Raw genomic sequence first — 19,012 nt, 5'->3', positions numbered from 1 at the left:
GAGGTCATGAGGGGGAACGTGTGATGGAATTGGTGCCCTTGGAAATGGCACTATAGCGCTGGCTCTCATCTCCCCTCACTCTGAACACAGCAAAAAGGTTCCCATGAGCACACAGTGAGACAGTGGCTATTCACTGTGGCCCAAAGAATGAGATCTACCTTGCTGGCATCTTGAACTTCTAGACTTCAGGACTATGAAAATAAATTTCTGTTGTTTAAGCCACCCAGCCCATGGTATTTTGTTATGGCAGCCTGAGCAAAGACAAACTGAACATTACATTTAAGAAAACCAAAGACGGGCTGAGGTTGTGACCGAGTGGTAGAGCACTCGCCTAGCACTTGTGAGGCTGTGGGTTCCATCCTCAGCACTACATGTAAATAAATAAACATATTATGTCCAACTACAACTAAAAAAATAATTTTTTAAAAAAGTAAAGACTGGCATGTGTAATAAAACTAAAGGCAGCAGTGCACCTCTGGGTGCCTGTGAGCAGCTCCCTAAGACCCTTGACCAGAGTCAGTGTGGGGAATGTGACCTCTTTGGACAAAAGTAGGGGAGTCAAATGACCTTGCTTGTCAAGAAGGGCAAAGTCCATGCAAAGCAGTCTTAGTCTCCTTTACAGTCAGTCTGCTTTGATTTTATAGCAGACAGAACAACCAAATGTTATAGCCAGACTGTGGATTGGAAAAATGTCTCCAGCAAAGGGTTCATGAAATTGTGTCTGCCTAAAAGCCCTGAGTTTTTTCCACCCCCATGTGATGAATGCCCTGTTAGAACATGTTCAGTCTTGGGGACAATGGCACATGCCTGTAATCCTAGCAACTCAAGAGGCTGAGCCAGGAGGATCTCAAGTTCAAAGACAGCCTTAACCACTTAGTGAGACCCTGTCTCAAAAAAATAAAAAGGGCTGGGGAATGTGGCTCTGTGGTTAAGCACCCCTGGGTTCAATCCCTAAAACCAAAAAAAAAAAAAAAAGTTCAAGGACAACACTCGAGTTTTTCACATCTCATTCATAAGGTTCAGACTTCATTGTTGATTCAGGAGGCCAGGAACATGGCATGATTCTGCATTAGAAAACATTTTGAAACAGCCCATCAATGTCAGGAAGCAGTGGCGAGGCTGAGAGCAACTGCAGCACTGGGATTGGAGGATTTGTGAGTGCCAAGTAAATCAGGCCATAAGACAGCATAAAGATGTGGGGGAAATGTGACTTTTCTATAGCCAAAGAAATTTTCTACTTTCCACAAGCCTCCACTTTCTGTAGTGAACAATGAAAATATGCCCGTCCCTAAATAAGGATCTCCTAAAGGCTGACAGGAAGCCTTGGGTGGAAGTAAGCTTGTGTAAACACCCTTTTTTGGTGCTGGGCAGATACCGTGTCACATCCCAGCTAGAGATGGGCGGGGTTAATCAAAGATGTCCTGACTGTGAGTCTTGGGCAGAACATTTAAGCAAGAAGCACTTGGGGTAGCTTTGAGGCAGGTGAAGCAAGATGAGCCAGACAGAGAGGCTCCCCATAAACAAACCGTGCTGTAGGAAGGTCATTTAGGCCGGATGACTTATGGAAAGCCCTGGGCCCAGCTGTCACACGGAGGGCCTGGACTGGGGTTTGTATAGGAGGCATAATGGAAATCCCTTTTTGATCTTCGAGAAACTTCAACATCTTTTTATCAGTACTTAATTAGGATGTCTAAAATGGCTTGCATTTTGTGTACTCTGTGTATAATTTGTCCTGTGTGACTGAAGGACGCGGCAGCCTGGAAGCCCAGGAGACCTCAGTCCTCCAGGCTCATGCATACAGGTAGAGGAAGTGACTTGTGCAACGCAGGCAGTAAGGCAGCCCTAGGGGCCACCCTGCCGCCTCATCAAGGACCTCAGGCCAGTGCTGTGTATATTAAAGAGGTATTGACATTCTTTGAACACCTGCATTAGGAAGACTCTGACCAAGGGGACCTGTATGTCACAGCAAGAGAGAAAGCAAGGCCGGCAGATGTGTCGAGTGTGTGCGTTAAGGCTGCGTTCCCGCCGAACTCCAGCTACACCATTGCTTTTCTTGTTTGTTTTTGCATGCCATATAGACAGGCGTGAAAAAGGAAGAAGAATTTTTGGCTTCGTGTAGCTCCCTTGTCTCATGTGGCTGCAGTTTTAAGAATTTAACATTCTATTCATGGCCCACATTCAACTCTCATTCTTAATATGCATCTGTAAATATTTAAATGTGTCCTACAGGTGTGCCCCACTTTAAGAAAACAAAGGATTCATGGTGCACCCCAAGTAATTTATTAAAGCCTTATGTTTAGAGAAACGAAGGATGGCCATATGAGTTTTAAACAGCAAACCCTTCAGTGAACTTAAAGTCTGAAAAATACAAGCAGCTTTGAGGAAAACATCTATTGTGTAAAGTAAGGCAAGCGTATACCACTATTTCACTTGGTTCTGCCCCTTACTAGAGAACCAGGGCTTCACTCGTAATCATCAGAGATTACTGATGGGGTACTGAGTTCCCCACAGGAGGCAGGATCATGGAAATATTCTACAAGTTTCATTTCACAGAACTAGTTCAGGGAACTGGGCAAAGACAAGACTGAGGAACACAATGGGCACAAAGGACACAGATGCTGGTCATCTCCACCCAGGGCTCTCTGGGAACAAGGTTGTGAGTGAGCAATTCAGAGGTGTAGAAGGGGAAGGAGTCTGAAGTCACCTGTAGATGTCCCTTCATTTTTAACACAATATCTAGGTGAGTTTACTTTGGTTTTTCCTTGTAAGCACCGAAGGTATCTGGGGAAGCACCTCTGGTCAGAGCTGATCCCACGTGTTCTTTAAGCCTGGCTCATACATTGCTTCTACACATTGCTTGCATTGCTGCAGTCCTCCACCTGGAATTAATCTCCCCCTCTTCCCGAATCCCACGACACGGTATGTTTTCCCTACAGTCTTAACACTTCAGATCTTGAATTGTAATTCTCTGAGCCTGTGTCTTCTCTCTCCTTGGAGAACTCCACAGGACAGGTTGGAGTTGCTCATTCCAATGGTGCCTGGCATCGTAGGTAATAAATGCATCCTGCTCACAGTACAAAGAGACTCCTAGACTGCTCTTGCAAATATAAGTGTCAACTTCTCATACCATTTCAAATTAGCAAACCGGGGTACTTGGAGGCAGACCACATAGTTGCAGTTGTTACTTTGGTTTAGCAGATAGTGCACTCACCTTACCAGCAGCAGCTCTAACACACCTTCCAACACAGAGTGAAATTTATCTCATTTACAGTAAAAGGACATAGAGGTGGGCACTTAAGCATGCCAGTGTAATATTTCCACTAATCATGCGTGACCGCTATGGGGCTTAGTGGTATTTGCATGTGATTGAATCATGATAACAGAATCATGCAACTTGCCACTTATCTTTATCCCCTTTTTCCAACTCAGGTCCAGTGAACTCAGAAAAACGATCCAGGGTAAGGGGGAAAAAATCCAAAGGAACAGAACATTGACTTTTGAAGCATTTAATAAGAAGTCAGAATCAAACAAAAATGATTTATTTTAAAAAGAATAAATTTACATACCGTACATAAGCAAGACAGCTGAAGGCTTCCAAAATAGAAACCTGGAACACATGGTTCTGAAACACCACATGCTTTGATTACACTTGGGGAGCATGAGTTGTCTATTTGGGCAAGAAAATGCCATGTTTCAGTGAACAATTGAGCATGTGCTGGAGCAATTTCATCCTCTGTCATTGAAGTCCCCTTTAGTCCAGGGGTCTCTTCTATGCCCCGCCTCCATGTGTTGTTATGATGCAGATTTGAGCAAAACTGTCATGAAACAGAATGAAGGTTAAAGGATGAACACCACAGACCATAGTGACAGTGAGCTGGGGGTGGCATGGGGACAATCAGGAAAAGGGTGTGTCATTCTATCTGGCTCCCTGGGGGCTTGGCATCAAGGTTGGCTGGGCCATGTAGGCTTACATTGGACACATTGTGGGAAGCTGGATTTACAGTCTTAATCTCTGAAATTCCAGATCAAGAGAGGGGCTTTGGACCAAGACTAAAGCCAAACCAGCAGGGGGCAGTCTTCCCCCAGAGAGGAAATGCACACTTCATGAAAGGAGACCCCGGCCCAGCTCCCTGAAGGAGAACACTTTGTGGGAGGTGTGGTGGTGGTGGTGGTGGTGTAAGTAGCGGGAAGTTCTGTATGAGAGATGCATGGAAGAGGGACGGCAAGGTAGCGTTTGAATCAAGAAATGACATTTTTTCAATCGGTTTCTGCCTGATTCTAGGCCATAGACCAGAAGTCCCTCAAACTATATATGCTTGGCCTCACCAACATACCCTTATTCTCCCGTTGCTGTGATCAGATATTTTAAAAAGTGGCCAATCATGACATCCTTCTTTAATGTTCCATGGCTAATACATTCATCTTCCACTCAAATTCTGTAAATATAGCTTTGAATACATCCATATAATGGCTTAACCTTCCTATTTTGGGACTTAAAAGGGAGAACTGTAAAAAAAAAATTTATATGTGAATGTTCACACCTACTGCTATGACACTAGTTACAGCCTCTCTTTTCCAAAATTACAAGTGGGCAAAGCTGATCCTTTTGTCACCTGACTTCAGACACACCAAATAAAATCATTTTCTGTAAATAAGATCCAGTATTGCAAACTGGTTTAGCTTTTGGTAGGGACAGAAGTATGGGAAAGGGCCTTATCAAACCAACAGCCACTGCACTAAAGAGGCAGCCCTAGGCAGGAGGGCCTGCAAGCTAGGGGTCTCCCCCCCAATCATGTGGTGCAAGTGATAGATCCCTTTTGATCCCTACCTTCTAACTATGATAAGTGTGAAAAGAATTTTCAGTTAAAATGGTATGTTTTGCTAAAAATTGTTCTTGAAAAATTGAAGCACTAAGTCTAAGATCATCCCAACATTAAGGCCATGGAACATATTTGAAATCAGGAGAAACGTGGGTTTCAGTTTTAACTGAGCCTCTGCAAATTTTAAGGAAGATAATTTTTTTCCCAAAATGCGTACATAGTAATGATATCTTAGGAGCATAAAACATTGGCTTCTGTGGATTAGGGACTATTCCCCAAAAGAGAGTTTGTTAACTACATATTTATAGTAACATTTGAGAAAGTTGTTGGTACCTATTCTTTACGTTTAAGAACTGAAGAGGAAAATCTCGTGTATGCATATGATCACCTTCCTGAGGCTAAGCAGAGCTCACCCTAGGTTTAGTGGATCTTCTATTTGATTTGCTTGTTTTCTGAAGAGAAGCTGAAGTTGTTCTTGCCATTAGTGACCTTAAAATTGCCAAGAGTTAAGAAGTGGGAAGATAGAGAGATTCTATCTAGTGGATGAGAAAGCAGAACTACAGAAAGTCAGTGTGAAATGGAGGAGAAATGTCAGGAAGCCCTGTCACCATCAGGCAATATCACAGAAGCCTATCCCCTTGGAGTCAAAGGATTAAGGTTCATCCATTCTTCTGTTGATGCACTTTCATAGGCAGATGCCAGTAACTTCCAAGTTTACATGAAAGCCCACACTGCTGACGACATCAAAGACTGAGGCAGGAGAGAGCAGGAACCTCAGCATGTCCCAGTCAAGTCAACGTGTGATGAGGTGGCAGCGGCCAGTCATTCTGTGGGTCACAAGAGTATAGTACTGGAAGCTGGGACCCTGCAAATTGTATGGTCAAGGAAGAGCAGATCCTCATTTCCACATGAACCTGGAGGAGACTAGGCCTCATGAGGAAAGCAGGCTCTTCCCGTGGCCTCATAGCTCTGCGGGCACCCTTCATCTCCTCCCAGGAAGCTTTATTCCCATGGTCGTAATCTAACTTGACCATCACACAAGGAAGTTGTCTTGTCCGAGGAATGTGGTTGTGCATGGCACCATCCTTTCTCCAAGACCAAAGCTCCAAATTTGGAAATGAGATTCAGTGCTGGTCAAGGTCATAGCTAAAAAGACATGTTCTACCTCCACATCCTCCAACTCTGTTGGCTCTCCAGAGCCCACTGAGATTTGTACACATTCCTCAGCAAGGCCACAACTCCTGCCCGCCCAGGACCAGGTCCAAAGTCCATGTAACAGAAAGGGGAGGGATGTTCTTGAAGAATTCAGTTATGGTTTTCCGCTTGGGTTGGCTGTAGCACAATCCTTACAGACTAATGGGAGCATCAGTTCCACCGCAGCAGCATTTATCTGGTATCAGCAGCACAGATGTGTGACTTAAGCTGTATCAGAGAAAAACAAGTGGTCAAGATTGCCCACCCAACAACTTTCCTGAGTCTTGGCTCTCATGTCCAGTGGGCTAGTTTTCAACTGTTTGAGGCTCAGAGCAATCCCAAAAACCTGTGCAGCATTGGCACAAAGGTGGTAGCACAGATGCCAACCGACGTGTAGGTGACAAACTTGTAAGGCACTTCAATCTCCAGTCTCCGCCTGGCCTCCTTGTTCCTGGTGACCACCTTGAACCACGAGTACAATACTTGCAGGGAGAGATTTTGTACAAGTTGACGCACCAAGAGGATCAACACAATTCCCACAATAAATTTGGTCAGACCCAAAACTAACATGTCAGTGGTGAGCGGTGGAATGTTCTGAATGACAGGGAGCGATTCCGCGGGCTTGGACACGAGCTGGAAGAAATGATTGATCCAGAACCCTATGGCCACCCCGGCCCCTGCAGCCAGAATGGTGGTGGTGTCCGCCCGGGTCGGGCTGTAGTAATCAGACACAGGGTAATTGTAGCACAAGAAGAACGGCACCACCAGGACGCACACGGGGAAAAGGGGGCTGGCCGAGTCCAGGCAGTCGATGAGGGTCCAGGCAGGGTAGGTGAGGACAATGAGGAACACGGTGATCAGGACGCCACCCAGCACATCCTGCGAGGAGAGAGAACAACGGTGAGTGCTTCCTTGGGTACAGCTCTAATTTTGAGCCCAAGATGATTGATTTGATATTGAAAATACAATTTCTGCACTGTTACCTTTCACAGTACATGCTCAAAGAACAAAAATAGGAAGAAGTGCACATAACCATGTTATTCATGTTACATATTTTCTTCCATTTTTTTTCTCTGCATTTTAGAACTAATTTTGTCGTCCCTAATAAAGGCCTATAATCTCATGGTTCTTTTAGTCTTGTTTGTTACTTGAATCTTAAAAGTATTCCAAAACTTATATCATAAATATTGTCATGGTCTTCAAGAGGCTGCCATCCTTGGGGGCAGGCAGGGTTGTGACTGCAGGCTGGCTGGAGGGGGCAGGTAGCTTCTGGGGAAGCCACACTGACAGCAAGCAGAGCATAGCATCTTCAAGCAGCAGGGGTGGCATGTCATATGTGCAGGTGGATTGAGAAGTCTCTTTGGAAATGGTGGAGTCCAAGCTCACCTTGCTGGACTTGGACCACCGCTCTGTCTTCAGAGACCCAGTGTCAAACAGCATGCATACAATTTCATTGAGCTGCTGTACCATGTTCTCCCTAATCCCATTCTTTAGGACATTTTAGATTGAAGAACATTTCTTTCTTTCCTTTCCTCCTCCCTTCCTTACCCTCTTAAAATATCATGAATTTCTTGATGTCACACCTTTTCTTCTTCCTTTAGTTTTCTCACTGCAAAATTTATTAGAAGATGAAGTCTTCATGGAATCAATCAATAGACCAACACAGTTAAGTCAGAGAACTGACAGCTTGCTATGGTTTTGTCTCAGATTTCATGTGGATTATTTTGGAAGTTTACAACTGAAACATTTAAAACATGTTTCCTAACACACTGGAAAATCTGGAAAACACCAGAAAGCAATACACATGCATTGTAGAAAATCTGGAAATCTTTGAAAAGCATAAGAAAAATAGATCCGTGGTTGTGCCACTGAAATTAAGCACGATCTATGCTTTGGTATATTTCCTCCAACTTTATTTTCATAGATATGGGTTAGATGGATAGACACAGATATATTAGTATTAGAATTCTAAGCATGGCTTTTTAAATTTTACTACTAAAAAGTTTATTTAACAAAAAGTTTAATATGAAAATGTACATGGTCTGATTTTTATGTCATAGTTAAACAGGCCCTCAGGAGAGGGGACATAGATTTCTCTGCTGGATAACCATTATTTATACTCATTCCAAGGCTTCAAACGTGATCACACCATTTCCCTACGTGACCACCATTCCAGTATTGTTCTGTTGCCCACGAGTTGCCATCTCCACATGCTCATCTATCAGGAGATTCATAAAGGGGTGAAATCCCTGCAATGTCCCATGGACATGTCTGTGACCACTTAATTTCAGTGATAACTTCTTGTCCATAATTCTTTCAGCTTGAGAGGGTGAGCTTGGCTCATGTTGTCTACTCTGTAAGCCCAGAGATGCTTTGAAACGGCAGGCTCATTTTTTTCTAGTAACTTCATTCTGTGTGTGTGTGTGTGTGTGTGTGTGTGTGTGTATTATTGGGGATTGAACCCAGGAATAACTCTACCACTGAGTTACATCCTAATCCTTTTTTTATTTTTTATTTGAGACATGGTCTTGCTAGGTTGCCCAGGTGGACCTGAAACTAGCCTCAGCCTGCCTTAGCCTCCCAAGTTGGATTACAGGTGGGCACCATCTTGCCTGGCTTAACATTTTATTTCTTGCACTTCTGATGGCTGGGAAGCCTGAAGTTAAAGTGCTGGCATTTAGTGCCTGGTGAGGATCTCACAGCTGTGCCCTCACAAGGTAGAATGGATGGGAGGGCAGAGAAAAGAAGGTGAACACTATGTCCTCAAAGATCAAAGTGAGGGAGAGCAAAAAAAATAAGCCTCATATTATTTTATTTTTGCTGATTGCCTATAAAACGCCACCTGATGTGGGTAAACCCTGGGAGAGAATTGGGTCTTAGAAATAAACACTGAGACTGCAGCACATTTCATAGATTAGTGAGCATCCATCCATTCTGTCAAAGCCACATATGAGTGCCTACTGTATGCTAGACAGGACACTAGAGAATGCTGAGTGAACTAAGTAAATACAATCCCCACCCACGCAGCTTGCAGTCTGGTGCACAACCAGTCACTGTTACCTAGGGGGGCAACGGGACAGCCTGTGGATCCTGATGGTCTCTCGGGGAAGGACAGGAGAGTAAGCGCCGGCAGGAGCCTACCGTCCCATGCACTTCACAAGGACAACACCTTGCTAGCCATGTGCAGCGCTTGCTGGGTGACAACAGAACTAGATTTTCACTTTCAAAAGACTGTCTTGGCTGCAGGGAGGACAGATGGGAAGGCCACCTCCTGGGGTGGTGGGGGGGGAGTCTCGCACCTCCCATCTACATGGTGCCTCCAGTTTCCCAACGGCACGTGGCTGCTGTCTAAGCTTCTAGATGCCGCCTCTCAAAGGCCACCTTCTATGTATTTGTTGGTTGTTTCTTGGGCACCTATGTCTTCCTCCCAACAACTTTGGATTTCTCTGTGGGGATCCAGGAGGTTCTGGAAACCATGGGATTGGAGCATGGTGACCTGGGAGGCCACTGGTGCTCCACACCACCAATCACAGAGCAGTGGGCAGGTGGTCACATGGCCTCCCAGTCCAGTCAGAGTGACGTCGGGGCTTTCAGCCAGGATTCGTGGGCATCGATGTTCTCTCAACCTCTGAACACTGTGTCCTGTGGATTGCGGTCCTTGACTTAGACATTTATTTCACTCTGCCTCTCCTGGCTCTCTCCGACCTCTGAAGTCTCACTCTTGGCTTCCTCTTTCAGCTCTTCTGTCCACATCCTGAACGTGGGCATTTCCAGATTCTATCTTCAAGCCTCGTATGTTTTCTCTCTTGAAGAGCTTATGCAGGTCCATGCACTCACCTCTCCATTCTTTATCACCGCGACTCTCAAGTCTATCTTTGGGTGTCTCTAATTCTAATCCTGCCTTGTTTTTTTCTTTTTTCTTTTTTTCTTCTTTTTAGTACCAGGGATTGAACCCACTAAGCCACATCCCCAGCTCTTTTTTATTTTTTATTTTGAAACAGGGTCTCACTAAATTGCTTAGGACCTCACTCGATTGCTGAGGCTGGCTTGAATTTGAGATCCTCCTGCCTCAGCCTCTCGTTGCTGAGATTACTGGCGGCCACCCCAGTGCCCAGTTTAGCCCTGCATTTTAAACTTAAATGCTAAATAAGTCCGCATGGATGACCTGTCAGCTCCCCAAACCAACTTGTCGAATATAAAAATCACCTAAGTCCTCTTCCTGCAAAAAATGGTGACAGAAAGGAGCAGTTTATGAAAAAGGAAATGTAAATGTCTCTCAGATATTTAAAAATATCCCTGCACTTACTCATAAAACACATGAAAATTGAACTACACTGAGGGTAAATTAAAGTTTATGTTCCCACAAAAGTTGGTAAATGCATGTTTATAGAAGTTCTGTTAATAATCACTCCCAAATAGAAACAACCCATGCCATTCTGTGGGCGAGTGGGTAGATAAGCTGTGGTATATGCATACAGTGGAATACTTCTGAGCAATGCAAAACATCAAACTACTAATGTGTGCGACAGCTCTGGTGAAGCTTCAAGCAAGTTATGCTGAGCAGAAAAAGCCAAGACCCAGGGGTCACATACTGAGCAGTTCTATTTATATATCATCTCTAAAAGACAAAACCATAATGATAGAGAATGGATCAGGGATTGCCCAGGGGGTCTAGATGTTCTTAGATGTGGCTTCAAAGGGGTGATATGCATCAGCTTTGGGGTGATGCAACTGTTCTGTACTGTGGTGGTGATGGCAATAATATATGTGTTAAACTTCATAGACCTCTATGCCAAAAGTCAATTTTAAAATACACATGTTAAAAATGTTATTCTAAAATTAAAAACCCATTTCAAACAAATAAATGAAAATTACAAAGCTGGTGGGCTCTTCTGTTGCACTGAATGACACAATGGAGTCCCCACTGCTGTGTTTGGTCAAGCAGCTCTGGACACCTGGAGCTCCCAGCATGCCCGTGTCCCATCCCCCTCTTCCACACAAACTATGCTGGGAACACCTATCCCTGCTGAACAGAATCCAGGAGCTAGCATTTTGTTAATGAAACTGTGTGTTCATTAATCACTTGTCTATAAAATGGTGCGTGCTTTATGAGGATGAACTTGTTGATAGCTTTAAAAATTACTCATCTGTTTATCCTCTGACCCTCAATCTTACTCTGGGTCTCGATCTTAGTGATACAACTGCCCATGGCTGAAATGGGACATTTCCCCGTTATCCGTTGTAATACTAAATACTGTTTGTAATAAGAAGACACGGTTTGTATATAACAAGTATCATAGCAATACTGTTTGTATTAACACGTTCCATCTATAGAAGGACGGTTAAATTTAAGGGTGGTGTATTCACAGCATGGAATACTATGCTCTAAAAAGAAAAAGGACACTCAGATGATTTTTAAAAGGCAAGATGCAGGAAGTATGGATAGTACATTATCATTTTCATTGAAAAAAGCTGAGGGAAGTTATAGACGCATTTGCACTTGAATACACAAAGAGGTTTCCTTGGATGGCTGGGAAGGAGGCTTTTCACAAGATACCGCCAACCTTTGAATTTTTTATCAAGTGGTTGTGTTACCTTCTTTAAAAATATAGGTGAAGCCAGGTGCAGAGGTGCACATCGGAACTCCCAGGGACTCAAGAGGCTGAGGCAAGTTCAAGAACAGCCTGGAAAGATAAGCTGTCTCCAAATAAAGAATTAAAAACAGGCTGGGGATGAAGGTCAGTGGTAGCGCACCCCTGGGTTCAATTCCCAGTACCAAGAGGGAAAAAAAAAACTATGTAAACACTTTAATGTTATGATAAAGTAATAAGTTAAAAAAAGCCTTGTCACCCTGTGAAATGAATCTAAAGAACAGAATTTTAATGCTACTGAAGTAGCAGTCAGAAACTTTATAAAAATAAAATCAGTGGGTAAGGTGGTACACACCAGTAATCCCAGCTTCTCAGGAAGCTAAGGCAGGAGGATTGCAAGTTCAAGGCCAATCTTGGTAACTTATTGAGACCCTGTCTCACAATAAAAAGGGGTGATGGGTACAGCTCAGTACCCCTCAGTTCTGTGTTTTATAGATCAGTCAAAATCCAGGGGCCCCGGATGCTGAGCAGCGGCAGAATCCCCTACAGCCTCTGGCGGGTCAATTTTGCTCATATCATGTGTTTCAAAAGCCCTGGTTTCAATCCCCAGTACCAAAAAGACTGAAGAAAATAAAACATAAGTGAAATAAAATTCTACCTCTCCTTCTCCAAACAGGACTCTCCTCTCCAACCCTGCAGGAGAAGGGATCTCGGGAGCCTCGGTGCACCCTCTGCGTAGCAGGGCCTGATAAAACGTCACCAGCTGGGGACTGAGAGCGCTTTGCGTATGTTTGAAGGGACACTGATTTCGAAGGAGGCAGAGCCAGCCATAGTGCGTGCAACACGGGGAACAAGCCTCTCTCCTCCCACAGGGGAGAGAAAATTCTGCTGCTCAGATGTCTCCATGCACTCAACTCAGGTCTGAGACCCGAGGAATTCAGAGAGGGTGAAAGAGTTATTTTGACTGATCTATAAAACACAGAACTGAAGAATGTTGTTTTGAGACTCCTCTGGTAGAGGGACCTCCAAATGGAAGAATCCATCCTTCCTCGTACCCCATGTGTGCACAGTGACAATGCCAGACATTATGGAACCTCCTGGCAGTGGAAAGCCAGAACATCGGTGTCCCTCGAGATGCCCCTGAAGCTGAGTCAGTCATGGGACACAGCTGCTTCGCTTGGTGGGCAGCTGAAGCCATGATGGTATCATAGGGACCAGCAGGGAAGGGCTCAGGCTCAGGTGCCTGGCAGGGGCCCAGATGCAGAGCAGCGACAGGATCCCCTACAGCCTCTGGCGGGTCAGTTTTGCTCATATCAAGTTGTTTCAAAGGCACATAGAGGACCGTGGGCAACATCAAGGTGCTGGAGGTCACAACCTCACCAGAGAGCAAGGGATCCAGCAACCACCCCAACACCATGACATCAGAGGGCAGGTGGGACCATCTAAGTCATGAACACAGGCGAGACTTGCATGGAAAACTCCAGAAATATTGTGTGTACAATTTCTGAAGATCTCCAGAGCTCAGGGTGATTCTGTGGTGGCTCAGAGAATTCATTGTACCTTTCTTGGAGGGAGTGGGAGAGTTAGAGATGGCACCTGGGGCCTTGGGCCTGTTAGCTAAGCTCTCTCCCACTGAGCCACAGCTCCACCCCCTCATCCGATGATGTCCCCAGTCTGACTGATGGCAGAGGCTCAGACCTCAGAGTGCTATCGGGTCACTCCTGCCTCTTAGCCCTCAACCACTGGTCACTGGGTTCCACAGGTCCCTCCTTCGTGCGGAAGCTCCCCCAATCTGCCCTCACCCCTGAGTGCCCACTTCTGCTCCCCAGAGTCTGGGCCCTTCATCTCTGCTCTGTCTGCCAATTCCCAGGTCAGAGCCCTCATGCCTGTCTCCATAGTCGATGTTCTCAGCTGTCCTGAATCACGGAAATGAAGTCGGTGTACTGATGCCAATTCTGACCCAATGTGTGACCCAGCCTCTGCGATTTAACACTCCAAGGTACAAGGTAATTCAGATACAGTGAGTCTAAGTATAAACAAACAAACCAAAAAACAAAACAAAATTAGAGTCCAGAGGTTGGTAGAATCCTGAGGATAAGGGTTTAGTTAACCTGTCATCGCGGGATTTTCCTCTCATTGATTTTCCATTTGAACTTTCTGCTCCACCCAGATAGGTCTACTTGCTTTTCTCGAATGTGCCTGGTACACTGTTACCATCAGAGTTTCACATTCTTTTCGGGTATAACACTCTTCCTCTGTCTCTACCTTGTCGGTTCCTCTAAGGCTCAGCTCAAAAGCTAGTTCTTTCTAAGATATCTTCAGAATCCTCACTGTTGGGATCCCCCCTCTCCCTCGCTTTCCCTGAACTGCACCTGGACAGACCTGCTTAATATCACTTGCCAAGGTGCCTTCATCTTGCCCCTTGCAGCAGTTACGGGTTTCCACACTCTCCTCCAGGTTGATGATGAATCCAGTCCAGTATGCAGGCCAGGGTCCCTTACAACTCCACATCATTCCTCAAATGTATAGTAGACATTCGGTTGTAGTGACTGGGAGAATGTAATTCCCTTCTCTTATACTGAATATCTATGATATTTGGTACCCATTTTTTCAACATATAAAAATAATTTTGCCCTTCTTTCCTTGGTCTGCCTTTGTAATTGTGGTTACCAAATTCCCTGACATCTGGTTGGAATATTCTTTGTGAACTAATTCTGTTCATCTTCAATCCATCAGGAGGCTGGACTATTTTGGTCCACAGCCCCAGCATTGGAGGCAAAAATAATTTTAGTGAACATGGCTGCTAGAGTAGGTTTCTAAACTCTTTCTTCTAACTATGTGCTCGGGTTTTCAGCCATAAAAGGTGATTTGTAATAAAGATATTTAAGTATTTTTGTAAGGAAAATACTTGAACCATACGAAGGAGATTTCTAACTAGGAGGCTCTACATTTTTTAAATAAAATTATTCTAAACCACTTCTAAAATAGACTGCAAATGGCTCAAAAAATTAAAAACAACTTTTCACATTAGTTTTTGTTGTTGTTGTTGTTATTGTTGTTGTTTTACTAAATTCACAGAAACTAAAAAAACTCCCAAGATGTCCATCTCTAAATTGGATCTGCTATTTTGATTTTTACAAACTCAATAATCAGGAGGTGATTTCTCTGGAACTGCACCATATTTGGCACAGTAAGTGGATCCACAGGGAAAAGCAGCTTATAGTTCTGAAGTCCAGCAAAGGCAAGCGGGAGGGCAGATGACAGGGGACAGAGAACAAAGGACAAATGGGGGAAGCCAGCCAGCGTGTACCAACAGGTGGATCCAGGGGTGGATCAAGAGAAAGGCCAGTGCACATGGTTTAGAGGGAGAAATAAAATATCCAGAAGAAAATATAAAAAGCGAAAAGGTAAAAGATAATGGGGCAGAATGGGAAAGACAGTAGAATGAATTGGACGTTACTTTCCTATGTTCACATATGAATGTGCAACCAGCGTAAGTTCACGTCATGTACAACCACAAAAATGGGACGTTATACCCCGTGTGTGTACGATAAGTCAAAATATACTCTACTGTCTTATAGAACTAAAAAGAACAAAAAAGAATTTTAAGTGAAAAAAAAAGATAATGGGGCAAAAAGCTTGATAACAAGAAGACATGCAGGTAAGAGAGGCAAAATAAATATTCTTTTCTTATAAAAAAAAAAATAAAAAACCTTTAAATTCCTTTCCATGGAGGAAGATGATTAAACTACAAAGTATACAAAATATTCAAACATTAGATCCAGCAGTTTCAGTCCCAGGAATTTATTCTATGAAAATAATTCAAGAAGATAATAAAACTACTCACAAAGTTCTGTGTATAGGGATGATTCTTGTTGGATTATTTTAACTTATGACAATTAAATCCAAAAAGTAACACATGCTCCATTACAGAAAAATTAGAAAACGCAAAGCAAGCAAAAACAGGGGAAAGAATGGAGAATATATAATAATAAGACAAATCTGAAAAAAAATAAATCAAACACATTACGTTGCTTACACCAAAAGCAAGATAAAAATGCATACTGCTTTCCCATTGAATAATGTAGCAGGAACATTTTCCATATGAAAATATATATTTCTGCAACCTCATTTTTTAATGGCCTCAAATTAATCCTAAGTGAGATGTATCAAGCAGAACACAAAGACTGATCCCAATTTCATATAAATAAATACCTGCATGCATAGATAAAATGTCAGAAGGAAATGAACAAAAATGTTAATAGTTTTTGCTTCATGGGAATGTCACAGGTGACCCTCATCTTCTCTAGGCTCTATGTGCAACATTCTTCATATTTCCTACACTCATTGCCTGCTATTTTTATTACAGTAAAAAATACAGCCAAGGAGAAAAAAATCAGGATGTTGAAATTAGAATATTTCAAAATAGACTAAAGTAGAAATAGTTAACTGATGCTTACAACTTTCGCATCATGCCAAAAAAGAAATGTGTCCAAGAATCTAAATGAAAATCAACATACTATCCCTCCTGATCTAAGCAACATTAAAAATAAAGGCAGATCTCGAGGTTTGAAATACAATCAACTTTTTTTTATTATTATTATTGGTTGTTCAAAACATTACATCATATACACGGTTTGATTCAAGTGGGTTATGAACTCCCACTTTTTCCCCGTATACAATCAACTTCTGATTCAATCTACCATCCAAAGTTTAAAAGCAGCCTATTAAAGTCTTTGAGACCAAAAAAAATCATTGCATGTAACCAACATTTTCCAAAATTAAAATGCGAACGAACTTAAATCCATTTGATTGTTATACCTATTCTCACTTTCAGTTATAAAACTTGGCATTTAGATGAAAACTTGAGCTTTATCATATTTCACTATAGATGACAATAATAGGGACAGGCAACCTAAAGTGTTCAGAAGAGAAGGCTGAGAGCTAAACCAGTGGCAGAACACATCTTCGTGAATGCTTATAAAAACATATCAAATAGAATGTTTTTATCCCTAGCCAAATAAAACATTCCTCCTTTTGGTAAATGTCTCTAGAAATTTCAAGTGGAAGGCCCGGCCCTGAGAACTCTCCACATTTACGAATTCTGATCCAATGTCACATTCCCATATGCAGTTTACTGCGACCAATTTACATTCTATCTCCAAACATCTTCACTGAAGAATGCTATTGAGCAGGCCAACACAGGCAAGGTTAGCGGGCTAGAAAGAAAGAAGGGGACAGAACAAACCCTTTCATTCAATTGTTAGGAAAGAATGCATTCAGATCTTAGAACTATTTATGCTGAGAACTCTATGATTCTGGCATCTTCCCCTCCGCCCGGTCCCCTGCTGCGAATGTGAAGGGCCTTCTCTGCCCTTGGCTGCTCACAGAGCGAGCTGAAGCCAGGAGCTGAGTAAAAGCCAAGACCCACTTCTTTGCAGATACCATGAGCGTTTTGAATGCAGGCAGACGCTGACATTGAAACAAGCTAACGCAAACCCAAACCCAAACCCTGCTGTTATTCAAAAAAATCATTTCAGTTATAGGTCAATCAATGTTTCCTAGTTAACAGACTCAGAATATTTATTCTTTTCTATGTTAGCTAACAATTAATGAGATTTCTGAGAATAGTGCTGATGATATTCAACAGAAGCCAAATAGCAGGCGAGGGGCAACGTTGTTCATGAATATGAATATGAATGATTACAGAGAGAAACCTGCAAGTTATGCAATTAGCATTTGTATAGGGAATAAAAAGTGAATGCATAAGTTCAAAAATATTAATTTCCTACTGAAGCGCATTGATGTCCACAGAAATCAGTCAAAAGCAGGTAGCCGAGTCCAGGACACATGGTATGAGGGCAAGCAACAGATTCTGATGATGTTAATGGGTCTTTGAGTGGACACTGTCACTGAAGCTCTTGCTTTGAATGTCACGACTGTCCTCAAAGGCACCTAAGATGTCCCAAGGTTGTTGCAAACTCAAAAGACTAAGGATCACTAGGCATGCAAATTTATGGTGCTAGGACAGAAGACTTTGGAAAAAAAAAACACTTTTAAAAATTGGAGTAACTCTATAAGGTATAAAAAGTAAGCCAGCTTTTACTTTCTGCAGTTATAGAATAAATGCCCACCTTGAAAGTGAGTGTATGTAAAGGTTTAGGAGAAATTATGTTGACATTTTGGACAAAAAAAAAAATTTTTTAAAGTGTGTTAAGAAAAAATTATATAAAACAAGGACATGAGGGAAAATAGTCATTTCAATGTCATATGGGAGCAAAGGCCACCTAAGGATTATAGAAGGGAGAGAACTTGACTCCACTCACTGTTTACTATTGTTTCAAGTTCTCAGACTTAGTGAAGTGATAGGTTCACCAGTTGGGTTTTGTCTGATTGAGAGGCAGGTACTTGCCATTGTCATAATGATGCTTCCAAAGTACATTTTTTGTTCTATAGAATAGTAACCCTTGGGCATAGAGCTCATTTTGTACATAAGCCAGCAATCTTAATGTAATATTTCTTTTTTTTTTTAGAGAGAGAGAGAGAGAGAATTTTTTAATATTTATTTTCCATTTCTCGGCGGATACAACATCGTTGTTTGTATGTGGTGCTGAGGATCGAACCCGGGCCGCACGCATGCCAGGCGAGCGCGCTACAGCTTGAGCCACATCCCCAGCCCTGTAATATTTCTTTATTAAAGTTTCCATACAAGCCAGGCCCTGGCACACACGTGTCTGGAGGCAGAGGCTAGAAGATCAGAAGTTCAAGGCCAGCTACAGCAACTTAGCAAGACCCTGTCTCAAAAAAAAAAAAAAAAAAAAAAAAAAGGACTGGGGATGTAGCTCAGTAGTAAAGCATCTCTGGGTTCAATCCCCACTACTAAAAAATACATATATATTTTGTTTATAAAGATTTACTGTTCCTTCATTAAATCTCATTGGCACCTTCAATAATTAATGAGCCAAATAAGTGGTTTTGTTTGTTTTTGCAGCATTAGGGATGAAACCCAGAGCCTTGCACACACCAGGAACTACATCCACAGAACTTTTTACTTTTTATTTTGAGGTAGGGTCTTGCTAAGTTGCCCAGGTAGAGCTTGAACTTGTAATCCTCCTGCCTCAGCCTCCTGAGTAGCCAGGATTACAGGCTTGCACCACCACACCCAGGTTAAATGAAACTTTGAACACATATTTATTTTATAGTTGGAAGAGACTTGTAATTTGACCATTCAAAAATTACACACTAAGCTAGGTCTGGTGGCTCCAGCCTATAATCATGGCTACTCAGGAGGCTGAGTTGAAGGCCACCGTAGGCAACTTAGTGACTCCTGTTTCCAAGACAAAATAAAAAGGGGTGGGAATGGAGCTCAGCAGTAAAGTACTTGCCTGGCATGTGTGAGACCCTGAG

At 42.8% G+C, this 19,012-nt stretch overlaps 1 protein-coding gene and 1 pseudogene across 1 annotated transcript in view; both read right to left on the bottom strand.

The window, feature by feature from the left end:
- Positions 1-6,341: 6,341 nt before the first annotated feature.
- The window catches only part of Sgpp2 (sphingosine-1-phosphate phosphatase 2), a 111,335-nt gene continuing 98,664 nt past the window's right edge, over positions 6,342-19,012 (bottom strand). The window contains exon 6 of the mRNA XM_026390424.1: positions 6,342-6,893. Coding sequence (XP_026246209.1) covers positions 6,342-6,893 — 552 coding nt within the window. The remainder of the gene's footprint in view (positions 6,894-19,012) is intronic.
- On the bottom strand, positions 8,135-8,323 carry LOC113183912 (small nuclear ribonucleoprotein G pseudogene; annotated as a pseudogene).

Source organism: Urocitellus parryii, chromosome 1 (genome assembly GCF_045843805.1).
Source record: "Urocitellus parryii isolate mUroPar1 chromosome 1, mUroPar1.hap1, whole genome shotgun sequence".
NCBI classification, from domain to species: domain Eukaryota; kingdom Metazoa; phylum Chordata; class Mammalia; order Rodentia; family Sciuridae; genus Urocitellus; species Urocitellus parryii.
This window is presented reverse-complemented; position numbering and strand designations above follow the sequence as displayed.